Raw genomic sequence first — 16,544 nt, forward strand, 5'->3', positions numbered from 1 at the left:
CGTGCCCTCCCTCCTGTTGCGAGCTGCCAGCGCTTGCTCCCTGGCGCTCTTCCTCTTTCCTACTCTCTGGCGGTGACGTTGGTCCCGATCTCCAACTGCTCCCCTCTGAGTCCCCTCTGGCTCTTTCTTCCTGGGGTGTCCCCCTAGTCTCCCCCCTTGCCCTGGCCACTGGTGCTCCTTTTTGTGAATCTTCTGATTCACTGGAAAGGCTCGGAGATCTCGGGTCGTCGTCATCACTCATCCTTTCTTCTGCCTCCTCCCCCTCGCTCTCTGTTTCCTCCCTTGCCCTCGCCTCTGCTCCTGAACCCCTGACAGCAACATTTAAAAATGTATCAGTTTAGGAGAAATTGCTTGCAATCGGCAAAATTGCACGCAAAATATAGTGGTACCTCGGTTTACGAACTTAAACTGTTCCAGAAGTCCGTTCTTAAACTGAAACCATTCTTAAACCGAGGCACACTTTCCCTAATGAGGCCTCCCATCACCGGTGCCCTTCCACCATTCAGATTCCATTCTTAGACTGAGGTAAAGTTTGCAAACCAGGACACTACTTCCAGTTTTGTGGCGTTCATAAACTGAATAGTTCGTAAACAGGGCTGTTCTTAAACCGAGGTACCACTGTATGTATATTGGGTGCAATGAGCATTAAAATGCTAACTAATTTTCTCTTGGATTTTGCTTTTTGATTGCTAATGGATATAGAAATGTGGTGCGCTGAAAAATTGGGACAGGTGGGAATGAGAAATAAAAAATTGACAGATTTGTCCATCCCTGAGTTAAAATGCAAAGCAGACTCTGCAAGCCACACACACACACACACACACACCTATATATATTTATATATAGATATATAGATATATATATATCGTATTTTTCACTCCATTAGACACACTTTTTTCCTCCTAAAAAGTAAGAGGAAATGTCTGTGTGTCTTATGGAGTGAATGCATGGTCCCTGGAGCCAAATTGCCCTGGGGCAAAAAGCAGACCGTGCTTTTATTTTGGTATTGAAAAAAAGCCACTTAGCAACTGATCAGCAAGTGATCGGGAGGGGAGAAAAGGACTCTAGCGATAAAGGAGGCTGCCTGTAAAGACAGCGAACTTGCAAGGAGAGGAGACAGGAAGATTAAAGCAATGAGGAGAGAAATTAGAAGAATAGGAAGAACAAAAAACTGCTCCAGCTAAGGAAAAGACACTAAGGCAAACAAGAGGGAAGGGAGTATTGAAACAAAGCCGCTGAGCAGCTGATCAGCTGATTGGCAAGGGATCGGGAGGGAGATAAGGGACTCTAGACATAAAGGAGGCTGCCTGGGAGGGGGGAGGTAAAAGCACATGGATCCTCAGCATTTTTGCATTGGGTCACCCCAAATTCACCATCAGATCACAAAGCATGTCCATGGCTACAGCCTGCACCAACAACAACAACAACAACACATCCACTGTTTCATGAGGCCACAATGGTGCAAAAGCGTGGTTACAAGGCATGGATCCACATTGATCCTCAGGATTTTTCCACATGAGAAAACATAGCATGTCCATGGCTACAGCCTGCACCAAACAAATCACACTTCCATTGTTTCATGGGGCCGCAATGGTGCAAAAACGTGGTTACAAAGCACAGATCCACATGGATTCTCAGGACTTTTGCATTGAGCTACCCCAAACTCACTGTCAAATCGCATATCATGTCTGTGGCCACAGCATGAACCACAAAAATCATACAACCACTGTTTCGTTCAGAATATTTTTTTCCTTGTTTTCCTCCTCTAAAAACTAGCTGCGTCTTATGGAGCGAAAAATACAGGGGAGATATATACACACAGTGGTACCTCGGGTTACATACTCTTCAGGTTACATACGCTTCAGGTTACAGACTCCGCTAACCCAGAAATAGTACCTCAGGTTAAGAACTTAAACCCAAGGTACCGCTGAAAATAGCTCTAAGCTGTGCACAGAAAACTGAAGCAAGAACAGACCACTTAAACAAAATATTAGAAAAATACACTTACATATAAAAATGTTACACACACACACACACACACACACACACACACACTTATTTTCTTTCTGACAGGCCCTCTCAGCCTCCGAGTTTTCACTCAGGGTCTATCAGACCTCATACAAAGTCTCATAATGAAAAGAGCTACTGGAAATAATTTATATCACCCTAGCCTCTCACTCTAGATTGGCTTTTTATGTGCAGGGCCAAGGTGTATGGTACTTCCTCAGGCTGCCCACAACTTCGTCTTATTCAGCTGCACTTTCCACACCCAGTTCCAGGTACAGCAGGTTAACAGATTTCCCAGAGGTCCAAAGGATGTGGAAAGGGCTCCCCCTCCACTCACAGCTCTTTCTTCACCCTCTGTCCTCTCCCTCCATCTTCTTCGATGCTGACTGCTGCTATGACACAGGCATGCATCACAGCCAAGATGGCCTCCTGAAGTTTGACCTCACTTGGTATATAATATCTGAGCCAGAGGAACACTTGCAATCTAAGTCTTCTGAGTGCCATAACTCATCAAGCAATAAAGCAAAGTCAAAAGAATCAGAGCGACAATCGACAAAGCTCTGTGCATCATTAATGAATGATGAGGGCAAGAAGACAGAAGATAGCTTTCCATGCATATAATAACGATGGCTTTGCTTGTGATTCTCTGTGTCTCTTCATGTTTAATAAGACGTATTGGAATTAAAAATTTAAAACCTAAGGCCATGCATTCCATAAAAGATGAGGGGGCAAGTTATTCTCTCACCAAAGTTAAGATGTCACCATTACACATTAGATTAAAATAAGGACCTGTATGGAGCACGGAGCACTGCAGACTGGTGCCTGTTGCAACTGGTAGGATGGTAGCCAGGGAGCCCAACAGTAGGTGGCACCAGAGACAGGTAGAGCCAATTCTGGTTTTGCACCCATCCTTCTCTCTGCTGAGTTCTACAAGGAACAGCACTGAGACTAAGTAGGAGAAACCTGACAGACAGTGCCACCCCCTTGGCTGGTTGTAAGTAAGAAGACGGGCAGGCAGGTGGGGGCTGACTGAGGGTGGACTGAGGTCGGTGGGGCAGTGCCTTACTGGTCTCAGAAAACCAGGCTCCACTAGCTGTTCAAGTAGTACAATGGGATCTGCAATAAGTAGGATGGGAGTTGCAGGTTTCTCAGACCTGGTCACCGAAGGACACACTTTTCTCAATTAAAAATGGAAACGTGATTCCACTCTAGATCTGCTTACTTTTTTAATAATAGTTTAGAAGGCATGGATTTCCTATCTCCTGGGTTTGAAGAAGTCCCCCATTTGAATTGCAGGGCTGTCTGCTACAAATCCAGTTAAATAGTAAAGAACCATCAGAAGGAAACTGCACGGGAAGGTGCACAGCCCTCCCCACTATGGTAAGCAGCACAGCATGTCTATTTAAGTTCAAGTAACAATTTCTCATGCATGCATGCAAATGCTATGCAAATCTATGTCCTTTTTTGGTGGCTCCTTTTCTCCTTTTGTGGCTGCACTAATTGCTGTTGTCACAGGGTGGTCAGGGAATTCTGTTTGGTGGCATCCCACTACAACAGTGACTTGTACAGCAGTTGTGGTCAGGGAGCAAAAGAAGGGGACTGTTGCAACTCATATTGTGCAAGGACCAGATGCCCTAACTCTCCTCCTCTGTGAAGAATATTTGCAGCCCTTGAGACTTTTTAGTTTGGAGAACCTCTGTCTGGTTGAGTCACTGCAGCATACCAGAATGAAAAAGGGAGAGACCCAGTGGCAGTGAGGTCAGCATGGTGCAAACACACTGGCAGAAGTGTAGGATTGGATCTGTCAGTTTGTTTGCACCATGCCAACCTCACCTCTGCCATGCCCTTCCATCGCCTACAAATGCCTGCTGGAAAAGGTGCTTAACCAGCTGCCTAAGACTACAAATAAATGAGGCTTGATATGCGCCAGTGGTGCGGGGGATAAGTTTGGTTATATGTTTTCTTTTTTCTTTATATTTGTTTTCTTATCTTGAAGATCAGTAAGCAAAATTGAACTGCCAGATCATTTTGGTAAGGCCCTCTAGGAAATGTAGCCTCCCTGCGAGATGGATTCTGTGCTCCCCAATCTAACCTGGATGCAGTTTAATTCAGTTAAATAAACATGGAGTTTAATCCAGCCTCAATGGAGAAGAAAAAAGAAAAAACTTTGCAGCTGGCTGAGGTGAATCTCATGATTTTACCTTAATATCTTAGCTATGCCAGGGGACTCCTGGAAAAACCCTTTGGTGTTGTTCTTGGCACTGACCAGTGTGACTCACCCCCAAGCTATGGAGCATCTGCTCATTTCATAAGCACTTTTGTGTCTGCCTTTTATATACACAGCTGGGGACAATTTCTCCTTTTCCATTTAGCACTGCGTCTTTTCATCACAAGCTATTAGCCTTGCTGTTTTGATTGCTTCGGGGACAAAGAACATGCAATTCTTTTAATACTTATACTTCCAGCACCATCACAACCAAAAGCTTTCGTCAGATGCCCCCAAACAGCAGAAATGTCCCTTTCATCAAATGCTCCAAAGTCGCATTGGAGTAATACCGTGATTAAGGCCAATTAAAATGCGAGGAAATAGCAAGGAAGCCTTCATGGGGTCTCCAAAACTCTTCCATGTGCTGAATGTTTAGCAAAAGCAAAATAAGAAAAGTGGTGGCAGGGGAAAGAGAGGCAGGAAGGGCCCCTCCAGACATCCTTCTTATTGTGCATTCATGATTATTTGTGTTCACAGTGCTGTTGGGGCAGTCCTATGTGAGCCCGCTTTCAAAACTATTTGCATCTGCAATAGTTTCAGAGCAGGCACACTCCATCCTTCACAATCAGTGCATGTCCCAGAACTTCCTTCTGAAATACTGTAACTTCTGAAACCACAGATGTTCTGGTTCACTTTCATTCTGCTTCTGTTGTGCTCTAGCTCCTGGGGCAGCAATAATGTGGCAGCATCAGAGAAGCATTGCAGAATGAAGTAAAGCAGAATATATTCAGCACTCAGTCACTATTATTGTGTTGCAGACACAGAAGACAAGCTAATGGAAAGTGCTACCTCAGGTTAAGAGCAGTTTCAGGTTAAGAACGGACCTCCAGAACAAATTAAGTTCGTAACCTGAGGTACCACTGTACTGATTGGGCATCCTGATAAGGTATCTTATTAGAGTGCAGTGATTGATTGGGTATTAAAGGAATATACCCAAATGTATTACTAATAAGTAATATATATGATTGTATGAATGTCCTCTGACTCTCAATATTCCAGTGCTAAACCACTGTACGCCAATTTCTCTTGGATTAGATTCTCCCCCTCCCCACAGCCAAAACAAGGAAATGTTTTATTATAGAAACAGTGGTACCTCAGGTTACAGACGCTTCAGGTTACAGATGCTTCAGGTTACAGACTCCGCTAACCCAGAAATAGCACCTCGGATTAAGAACTTTGCTTCAGGATGAGAACAGAAATCGTGCGGTGGTGGCGCGGCAGCAGCGGAAGGCCCCATTAGCTAAAGTGGTACCTCAGGTTAAGAACAGTTTCAGGTTAAGAACAGACCTCCGTAACGAATTAAGTACTTAACCCTAGGTACCACTGAATGTCAATTCTCCCATTTCCCTGCAAAACAGTTGCAAAATAATAATTCATTTTACTTCTTAATTTTATTCTTTAGTTTCAAAAAATACCTATAACATCCCCACATACACCCACACCCAGATATGTTCTATGCATGTACAAGGCAACTAATGCAATCAAACATTAAGTAAGTTTGCCAATACTTTAGAATTTGTTACATCAGTTCGGTCTGTTTCTACTCTCCATCTTAACAGATGGTCCCAGAGTGAACCATGGGGAGCTGGTAGTGAGAGAACAACATTGCCCATTCCAGTGTATCGAATAGACATGGACCATGTATTGGTCTTGGTGTTCCTAATTAGATTTTTCACCTACTGGAGGACTCCTGAAAGATAAGGGTAGAGCGGGAGATGACAGAGGTCATTTTGGTCATATTTGCACCTTGTGACTCCAAGACAATAGGGGAACTGCTTGCCAGATGAAAAGCAGATTCATTCCTCCCCACTGGCTCTGATGAAGAGTAATTTGCATGCTGTCTGTAACACCACTGGTCAGAGGGAATTGGTTTCCCATCTAAGGCAGAACACTCTTAAATCCTTTGCCATTTCCACTGCTATCCATTTGATTTTAATTAAAGCACTGCCATGAATTATAAAAGAGCAGATCCTCAAAGCCATTAATTACAGCCCCCTTGGTGTCTTTGTGCTAACATTATAATGACAAGTGGGGTGGGGATAAACACACAGTCTATCAACATGCAGTGGGGGAGATGGCAGCTAGAACTACCCAAGCAGAACTATTATTCTGACATCCTTGGCATTGGGCTTTCTGTTTGGGAGAGGAGGCACATCTCCTGTGAATATGGGCAGACCTGCAAGGGGGATTCGTTCAGTCTGGGAATGGCATCTGCCTGTATGGAGCACCTCTTTGGAAATGGGTCAATCCATGACAGGGATGGGCTCACCTGAGTATTTGGGTTTCCCTCAGTTTTTCATTTTTCCACCAGTCTTCAGTTCTCCATATTTCCATATCAATTTGCAATTTTTAAAGTCCTCATGAAAATTCACCAGCATTTTATTGGGGATTTCTCCCTATGTACAGCTTTTTTTTACAAAACAATTTCCTCTAAAAAAATACATTTTAATAAGTTGTATTCATCAACATATGCATTTTACCCTAATATATACTTTCTTGGGAGGGCCGCGGCTGGAAAACTATGTTGCAAAATTCAGAGAAGCACGAATTTTGTGTTTTCCATCCTATTAAACTGACAACAGATACTACACTTGATCTTAGCCAAAAGGCCGAGAAGTGATGTGTTTTCCATTCTAATATTGATTCGGTAGCTGGAAATTGTTGCTGTTGTTGTTACCCACTCTTCCTATCAAAGGAGCCCAAGGCAGCAAACAACAAACAATTAAAACATCTTTTTTTAAAAAAATATTTTTAACTGGGAAAGTTCTTGACTTAAAAGGCTTGTCTTCAGTAGGTACTAAACAGACAACAGTGATGGTGCCTGTCTAATATTCAGTAGAAGGCATTCCAAAGGTGCCGCAGTGCTACAGACCTAATTCCTACACTGTGTGGAGCAGACCTCCTGATAAGATGCAAGAGGCCCTCAGCAGCAGAGCAGAGTGGTGGATCATTTTAATATATTTATTTATACTCCACCTTTTCCGCTGACAGGGACTCAAAGCAGCTTACAGATAAAAATGAGAACAGCTTAAATATACGAACAGGATATATTGGGGTGAGAAAATCCTTCAGCTATTGGACAAGTATTCAGATGAATTAGGCAGGTCCTCCATTAATTGTGAACTGAATCAAATTCCCTCCCCAGTTCTGTAATCCATATGCATCTTTGCAGAATGAATCTGTGGAAGCAGGAAAGTCAAATAAGACCACATTTGGAGTTTCACTGCTGGGAGTGGCAAGTGGGGAGAGCACAAGAGTGCTCAGCAGTGCCAGATTTATGTATAGGCTAAGTAGGATGAAGCCTAGGGCCTCTGAATCTAGGGGGCCTTGCCAGCCTGCCCGCTTCCCAGCAGGCAACCTCCCCCTCCCAAAATTGCAAACCCAAGACTTCATGCAAGGGCAGGGCAACTTATGCTAGCCAGTGGGGCCTAACTTTAGTTTTGTTTTTGTTTTTTTGTAGGGTGCCAGTTCACAGCCAAAGTCTGCAAAATCTTAGAGATATAAATAAAATCCATCTAGATTGTTCTAGTGCGGGGGGGGGCCCTTAGGAGCGGCACGCGGGGCCCAATTTGGCCAAATTGCTCCAATTGCATTAAGGTCAGCCCTGCTCAGACTGGACAAGCCCTGTACCTTCTAGTTCCCTGGTGTCACTATTCAGAGTACTATTCAAGGACTTGTTAGGGAAATAAAGGGGGGTACTTATTGGAAATCAGTTCTGTCATCTCTCTCCCCCCCCCCAAACCCCAGGGACGATGAACCCAGCCACCTTTTATTCACAGTCGCATAAGCACTACATTACAGCATGGCCATAAACCTGTACATTCAACCACTGAAATACACACCCAATACGTAGCAATGGAGATTTATGTTACTGCATTATGGATGAACACTGTGATTTATTAATGGACTCTGTATTTTTGGAATTACCTAAGAGCCACCAAGAGGGAGCTCTAGAATCTGACAACTAACCAATCGGGTACTGCCAAACAGTGACCCCTATTGCTGAAAGCAGGTAACCAGCAGGAAATGCTTCAGCTCAGCCTTTGCACTGTTGACTGAGCACCCCCTGCTGTGCAGATAATGGAGAAAGCTCTAAAAATGCTTTTGCAGTTAATCAAAACTATCCAGCAATATCAAGTTATAGGAAAACTGGTGTTATTAGCAGTAATCCTTCTAGTTGGTTAACTGGTTCGGCAACTTCCATGGACATGACATGTAATGCTAATTATTTTCCCCAAGAGTTAAATGGTAACAAATCAGAGGCAGCTACAGTTGCAAATGGCAGCAAAATATCTGTGAAAGGAAGAGGAGCAAATTTCCTCAAGTGTGTTGCAGGTAGAAATACTGTTTGTAATGAAGTGAGAGCAGTAGTTTACTTGCTTGAATTAACAAATAATAAAGTTTTGAGTATTCTAGATTAAAACTGATTACTTAATTGAGAAGGAGATTGTAACAAAAACACTGGAGCCTAATTTCAATAGTAGAGTGCCTGGTATCTGGTGGGCAGACCAAAGCACTCGTTAGGAGAGCTATGAGATTCAGATGAGGGTCAAATGCCTTGTCAATCCCAGCAGGTATATAAGAGGCCTGCGGTGAAGACAACAATGGAAGTGATTCCCTTTATGGGTGAGTGCATGAGTTAGAGCTAGGTTTGTGGCCAAGGCAGTTAAAGCATCCCTCCACTTAGGCAGAGGTTAAGGCCCGGGCCTTAATTTAAGTATAACATTACAAGTTCATTTTCCTAAGAAATAATGCTTATTCCACAAAATGTCCTTTAGAAGAGAAATTGTGAATTGCAGAATTTTAAATCCCCATCATCCTTGGCTTCACTCAATTTTGTTTATAACATTCTTCCATTTTCTTTTAGTTGTGAGGGTGGGGGAGGGGGAGGTGCCTCACAAGTGGAGTAGCCTAAGGCCTCTCTTCATCTAAATCTGGCCCTGGTGCTTAGGTTCTGTTTTTAGGCCATAGGTATCTGGCTGGCCCTGTGAGAATAGCATCCCTGGTCACCCAATGGTCAATCTAACTCAGCTGCCACTAGATCTACGGGTCTTAGGAATAGATGAGTGCCATACAGCTGCTGCACAAGATCCTTTAACTGGCACTTAGCATCTAGGACCAGCATAAGAACTTAATGACTCCATCTAGTCCAGAATTCTCTTCTCCCAGTGATTACCAGATGCCTGTGAGAGGCAGGATTACCAGATGCCCGTGAGAGGCACAAGGAGGCTATGGGCACAGCATCTTCCACTTATGATCCCCTGCATCTGGCATTCAGAGACATGTTGTCTCCAGTACTGGAAGTAATATACAGCCATGATGACAAGCAGCCATTGAGAGTCTTAGCCTCCATGAATTTCAGAACCCCAATCATGGCAAATTATCCAGTAAGCCACCCGTCCCTGGTCTTAAGTTCTGCTCTAAGGCATTCAGAAATTTAAGGACATCCTGAACACACTTATCCTACTCCCTGTGGATCGTTGGTATCCTTTGTCCAGCTCCGACTCAAGGAAGGGAGCAAAGTTCATATCCTTGGTATGACTCTCCTTCAATCGGAAGCCACAACTCAAGGGACATTTTACCAGTGTGGCTGGGCCCAGCCAGACTTGTTACCCAGTCTCAGAAATGCTGCTTAAGCCCCCCTCTGTATTCATCTCATAAACAAGCATATGATTCCTTCAGCAATGTATCTGAGCTGAAACTTTACCCAAGTTGTAGTATGGAAAGGCATAAACTGGTCCGTCAACTCTTGTCTCTTCTTCTTTTCACTGTTCAAAGAGGGATCTGTCTGTTACTACCTTAAAATCTTAGCAAAACACACATCTGGTAACTGCCCCTTCTCTTCTCTCCCCCCCCTTCATGTTTCCACTGGTTTTTCAGACTTCCTCTTGCGGTGATTTGGAGACTGCGCATCTGGATTTCTTAAACATACAAAGGAATTGCTGGAGCAAGCAAAAGCAGAGAGAGCCCTGAGGAAAGTTAAGATGTGTTGATAAGCAGCTGATGGGACCTTGCAACTCAAGACACTGACAGTGCCAAGCTCTTTACGAAGACAGGGCTTCAGGGAAATAATACGAATCAAAGCAAAATGAAGATGCACATCTCCTTCAGCTTTGCTGGTTGCATGCTTAAAATCCTGTTGCTCCACATCTCCATTTTTCACCCAGCCTCAGCCCCACCACCACCAACTTTGAGGCTTTCAGAAGACGTACCAGGCAGAGAACTGATCCCATCACCCATCATAAAGTTTCCAGGGGACATTTCTCCAAAAACTGACAAAGAACTGGCATTGGTAAGTATGTATTGTTTGTTTGTTTGTCCCACCCCACTTATTTCCCTTTGAATAATATTTTGCAATGTCTGTCTTTCTAATTCTCTGATTCTCTGTAACCCAATAGCTGCTGCTTTCCATCTCTGAGGTTCCTGGGTGGGGAATAGGAGCTGGCAAAATTATCAGCTTTCAAAATGTTGAAGCAAGCTCTGTTTCCCCTCATAAAACTTTTAAAGTCAGGCCAGAAGTCTGTATTTTTGAATGGCTGCCCTCTGCCTCTGCAAGCAAATATCATCAAATTGCTGAAGATTTAACAGGGCAAGGGGGGCAGAATTGTATAGAAAGTAAACAGAGGTGTTTTGTTTTGTTTTGTTTTTTTAAAAAAATGTTTATGAAGCATAGCTTAAGTATAGCCTGAAAGACAATTACTGTACACAGGTGGCTTTGTTTTTTAGCAGATATAATGACTAGTCTCGACCAAGATCTGCTTGAAGCAGTAACTGCCCCTTGAAGCTATTCTCAAACTATGTTCTATCACCATTTCTGAAGCTGCACTAAAAAAGTTTGGGAGGATGTCTGCTCTTAGACATTATAGCTAGTTACAGATTTATTTTGTCTGTATTTATTTGATCTGTCCTAAAAACCAACCTTATAGAAATGAAGATTTTAGGAAAAAGGGAACCATGACATGTGCAATGCAATCTGATGCATTTAACTGAATTGTGCTCCATGGGGCTTACTCACAAGTAGATATAGTATCACAGCCTATCAGGGTAACCCTATGGATGTTTACATGGAAGGAATCCCATTGATCTCAGTGGGGCTTACACCCTAGTACTAAATGTATCTTAGGCTGCAAGTCAGAGGGGCGCAGTGGTTAGAATGTCGAAATAGGACCTGGGAAACCAGGGTTCAAATCCGCACTTGGTCATGAAGCTCACTGGGGCAGTTTCTGCCTCTCAGCCTAACCTATCTCATAGGGTTGTTGTTGGGAGAAAGAACTATGGAGCTCCTTGGAGAAAAGATGGAATAGAAATGCAATCAACCCATCTTTACAAGGGTGTAAGCCCCATTGAGTGTAATGGGACTTCCTCCTGAGACAGCATCCAAAGGTCTGTGCAGTTAGGGCAGGAATAGCCAATGTGGTGCCATCCAGATGTTGCTGATCTCCCACCTCATCTTTCACTATTGACCATGCTGGCTAGGGCTGATGGGTATTGGGCCCCATCTGTACCATACATTTAAATAACTGTCCTACAACTTTAAAGAGTCAAATATTTTCAGGCTCTAGATTGGCCCCACCCAGCCAGGCTGGTAACTGAGCTGTGCTAAGGAAAGGTCAGCATAAGGGCTTCCTGTTCAGGCTGGGACTTTGTCCGAGCAACTGGCTGTCTTCACCCTGGTGTGTTTCTGTGAATCCTTTGGCTCCGATTTCCTGGCTCTTCTTCAGACTCCTCAAAATGCTGGGTCGATTTGGGCTGCCTGAGCCCAAGCCCAGACACCATCACCACACAAATTGGCTTGAGTTTGTTTGGGATTCAGGCATTGGCTAAATCTGGTGCACAGCACATTCCCTTGTGGGCAGCCTTCCAGGAGCCATATGCCAGGGTCAAGGAAGACCAGGGGCAAAAGTGAGTAGTACAATCAATGTGACTCTTACCTGCATACAGCTAGGTACATTCCAGTCATGCAAAAGTCAGTGTTTGCTACACCCACCCACATCACCTCTCCATCCAGGCATGATCATACAATTCAAGCCAGGCTAAAGCACTGGAGGAGACTAAAGAGCACTGCTGTTGAGGGGTGTGGCTTTGGGCATGGCTGTCCCAACCTTGAGGAAGATACCCCAGGACATAGAACCTGCAGGCACCCACCCCTTGTCACTTCCAGGGCCCCACAAAATTGTGTGGAAGCCTATGGAAGATCTTGTGTGGCTCTCTTGTGATCTTCCTGGAACCTGCAACCTCACAGCCCTGGTAAGTGAGGCTTTGGCAGGGATGGCAAGCAGGGGTGAGAAGTGTGCGCACAGGGCAGCACCTTCCCATTTCTCCTCAGGATGTGAAATGGGAGGTGCTACCACTGGCTTTGGGAGAGGATACAGCTTAAGGAGAGCCCTGGAGTTGGTAGCCAACACTGTCTCCTGTGAAAGTGAGTTCCATAGTTCTTCACTGAGTGAAGAAATGCTTTCTTTGGGTAGGGAAGTACTGTTGTTGAGCTATGGGCCCATCCAGACTGGGGGTGGTTGTTTTTCGCAGATGTATTCTACAATATGTCATTGACACAATAAAAGTGCATCAGTGGGGGATTTATACTAGGTAGCCCACAGACATCATTTTGCTTTATTTGTTGTTCTGCAATGCTTCCCCACTGTTGCCATTTGGTGGGACACACTTGCATGCTAGTGCAACTAAATTGGGATGAAACCACAACAACCCTAGTAACAGGATTTCAGTAGGAAGTTATAGGGTCGGGGAGAGATGGGGTTTATTGGTTTGTTTTCTACTTGTTCTTATTTGTATTATATATCTTCTAGGGGGTTTTCTTGTATTTTTATGTTGTGAATCCCCCTGAGATTCACTGATAAAGGGCGGTATACAAATTTAATAAATAATAATAAATAAATAAATAAATAATATAGGATATGCTGTGAAGCAGCATGTCCATGCCAAAACTTTTGCAGACACAAATGATATTGAGAGCAGGACCATGTATAATTACCCCAAGGCCTTCATAAGCACCAATCATCATGGTGATGACCAAAGTGTATCTGGATGAACCCTACATAAGTCAACGTTGGCTGGAGTTGCTGGGAGTTGCAGTCCAAAACATTTGCGAGGCAATTTGCAAGGCATCAAGGTGGAGAAGCCTGGTGGAAAGCACAAAACTTAGCTTAGTGTTTGGGAGGTGGCTTTGGTAGTGCAACACAACAGAGTTTTTTTTGGACAAGTCTGGAATGCGAATCCCATAGCAAGTAGCTGTCTATTTGTTTAAGGAAGGGAGCATCTGGAGGGGACCACGTCGATTGCTTCTGGCTTATGTTATAAAGCCAAGAAAAACATTACTGGGAGGTGGGCAGGGAGTAACACTGTTATTCTGGCAACTGTTTGAAAAACAGAAGAATCCTGCCAGGCAAGCTTCCCCCCTCCTTCCCCTGGTGAATTGGCATGGCAACTCTAATCCCACCCACACTGTGATTAGCAGGCTGTTGCCCTGATATTATCAGTGACTCGATTAAGGTGCAGAAAAGGACAGACAAAATGCTCAGAGGGATGGGACACCTTCTGTACTTGGAGAGGCTAACAGCACAATCCTATGCAGGTCTACTCAGAAGGACATCTGAGTATGGGGAAGGGCTGTAACTCAGTGGCAGAGCATCTGCTCTGCATGCAGAAAGTCTCCAGTTCAGTCTCTGGCATCTCCAGGCAGGGATAGGAGAGACTGCCTGCCTGGAACTCTGGGGAGCTGATGCTACTCCATGTAGACAATACTGAGCTGGACTGACCAATGGTCTGACTCAAGACTCAGCTATACAGCTGCAAATAAAATGTTTTAAGTGTGTTGTAAAGTGCTTTATATAAATGTGACACTAGATGGCAGTGCTGAGCTATGACAAATTCAATATATTTTTCAAAATGTTTTCAAAATGTTTTTTAATAAAGTGGTACCTCGGGTTACAGACGCTTCAGGTTACATACGCTTCAGGTTACAGACTCCGCTAACCCAGAAATAGTACCTCGGGTTAAGAACTTTGTTTCAGGATGAGAACAGAAATCGTGCAGTGGCAGCACAGTGGCAGCAGGAGGCCTCATTAGCTAAAGTGGTGCTTCAGGTTAAGTACAGTTTCAAGTTAAGAACGGACCACAGGAACGAATTAAGTACGAGGTACCACTGTATGTGTCTAGATTCTACCTCAGTATAAGGCAGCATTATTTGCTCCTATCTTCAGCTGTACTGAGTGGGCTTACTCTCACATAAGTGTGTATTGGGTTGCAGCTTAAAGTATTTGGAACTACTGTTAACTACTCCCCTCGCCACCACACTTTTCACCTACCATCACCTGTACTTAGACCTTGAATGTTAGTTACATTCATTTAACTGCTTTGCTAGTGACAAGTACAACTGAAAGTGTCCATTGTGTCCAAAACCCTTGCAAACATGTCCACAATTCATTGTTCCTTTAGAAATATTTACCAGCTCACCTATTCACACATTTTCTTTTTGTGTGTGTGTATGTGTGTATGTGTGTAAGGGACGCGGGTGGCGCTGTGGGTAAAAGCCTCAGCGCCTAGGGCTTGCCGATCGAAAGGTCGGCGGTTCGAATCCCCGCGGCGGGGTGCGCTCCCGCTGCTCGGTCCCAGCGCCTGCCAACCTAGCAGTTCGAAAGCACCCCCGGGTGCAAGTAGATAAATAGGTACCGCTTACCAGCGGGAAGGTAAACGGCGTTCCGTGTGCTGCGCTGGCTCGCCAGATGCAGCTTTGTCACGCTGGCCACGTGACCCGGAAGTGTCTCCGGACAGCGCTGGCCCCCGGCCTATAGATGTGAGATGGGCGCACAAACCCCAGAGTCTGTCAAGACTGGCCCGCTCGGGCAGGGGTACCTTTACCTTTACCTTTTATGTGTGTAACAGCTTAACAATTCCCATCTACAAAAGCTGCCCTCACTGGTCACCTTGAAATAATTCCTTCTCACCACTGGTGAGTCATCCAAACTTCATCGAAATCCTGTTGTGACTGATTGTGCTGTTGTTTTTTTTCTTTTTGGTTGAAGCAATACCTCAACAAGTATTATGGGTGCCCGCAAGACAACTGCAACCTCATGGTGCTGAAAGATACCTTGAAGAAAATGCAGAAATTCTTTGGGCTTCCTGAAACTGGAGAACTGGACCAAAACACCATAGATACAATGAAGAAACCCCGTTGCGGCAATCCGGATGTGGCCAATTATAATTTCTTCCCGAGAAAACCAAAATGGGAGAAAAATCTCGTCACATACAGGTATGCATGCATACTATCAGGCAAAACATTCTATGTTAGGGTGCAATCTTAACCTCACTTATCTGGGAGCAAGTCCCATTGAGTAGACAGGCATCATACCTTGGTTTTCCTAAGAAGGAAGCCATTTTATAACTTCTAGCAGTTGAAGGCCTTCTTACCAGCTAACTTTGGAGGGGAGAAGGAGATCTATCTATCAGATTCAGTGGTCCTAAGCTTACAAGTCCACATGAATGTCTTAAAGCTAGCTTGGTTAGCAAACCAGCAGCCAGTATGCTTGTAATGATAGCATTATATTGATTTGTTCTTGTTCTTATTATGTATTTTCTGTTCTCATTTTGTATTTTTATGTTGTGAACTGCCCTGTGATCTTCAGATGAAGGGCAGTATACAAATTTTGATGATGATAAGAGGCAGAGAGAGATCAAAAAATGGAAGTAGATTTGTAAGAGTAGTTTCAAAACATCTCCTCCCCTTTGCTTCAAATGTATAGGAGGAAAAGCAAAGCATGAATGGTGTACCTCTGAGACGCCAGTATTGTACAGGACAAAGCAAGCCTGGGGTGCAATGTAGCTTTCCCAGAATTGAAATCTCAACATTAAGAGATGTCCTACTCTTTACACAGCTGGAGCAATCCGAACCCTCAATATTCATCATTAAAAAGAGGGGGAGCATCTTTGGCTATTATTCCAGAACACCATGAGTTCTTCTGGGAGAATAATGGCTATCCTTTTCTTTCAAATGCTGCTGTTCCATACAACTCCACAGAACAAAACACCACAGGCTCCACTTTGTCTGCCTCTCTCTCCTTCTGCTTCTTAAAAAATAAAATAAAACAAATGTAGTTGTTTTTTAAATCTGGCACTTTGAGCTGGAGATATTAACCCCACATCCATGTTATGCCTGCAGAAAGAAAGCTGAACCAAAATTACACTGCGATCTGGACAGCAAATAGTTTAACAAGCACTTCATCGTCCATTAAAGTCTGGAGGGATAAGTCTTAGGCAG

At 44.1% G+C, this 16,544-nt stretch overlaps 1 protein-coding gene across 1 annotated transcript in view; it reads left to right on the top strand.

The window, feature by feature from the left end:
* The first annotated feature begins 10,162 nt into the window (after positions 1-10,162).
* The window catches only part of MMP2 (matrix metallopeptidase 2), a 31,973-nt gene continuing 25,591 nt past the window's right edge, over positions 10,163-16,544 (top strand). Inside the window, exons 1-2 of the mRNA XM_082232922.1 lie at positions 10,163-10,565; positions 15,313-15,539. Of these exons, the coding sequence (XP_082089048.1) occupies positions 10,362-10,565; positions 15,313-15,539 (431 nt within the window). The 5' untranslated portion in view covers positions 10,163-10,361. The remainder of the gene's footprint in view (positions 10,566-15,312; positions 15,540-16,544) is intronic.

Source organism: Podarcis vaucheri (genome assembly GCF_965113315.1).
Source record: "Podarcis vaucheri genome assembly, chromosome: 7".
NCBI lineage: Eukaryota > Metazoa > Chordata > Lepidosauria > Squamata > Lacertidae > Podarcis > Podarcis vaucheri.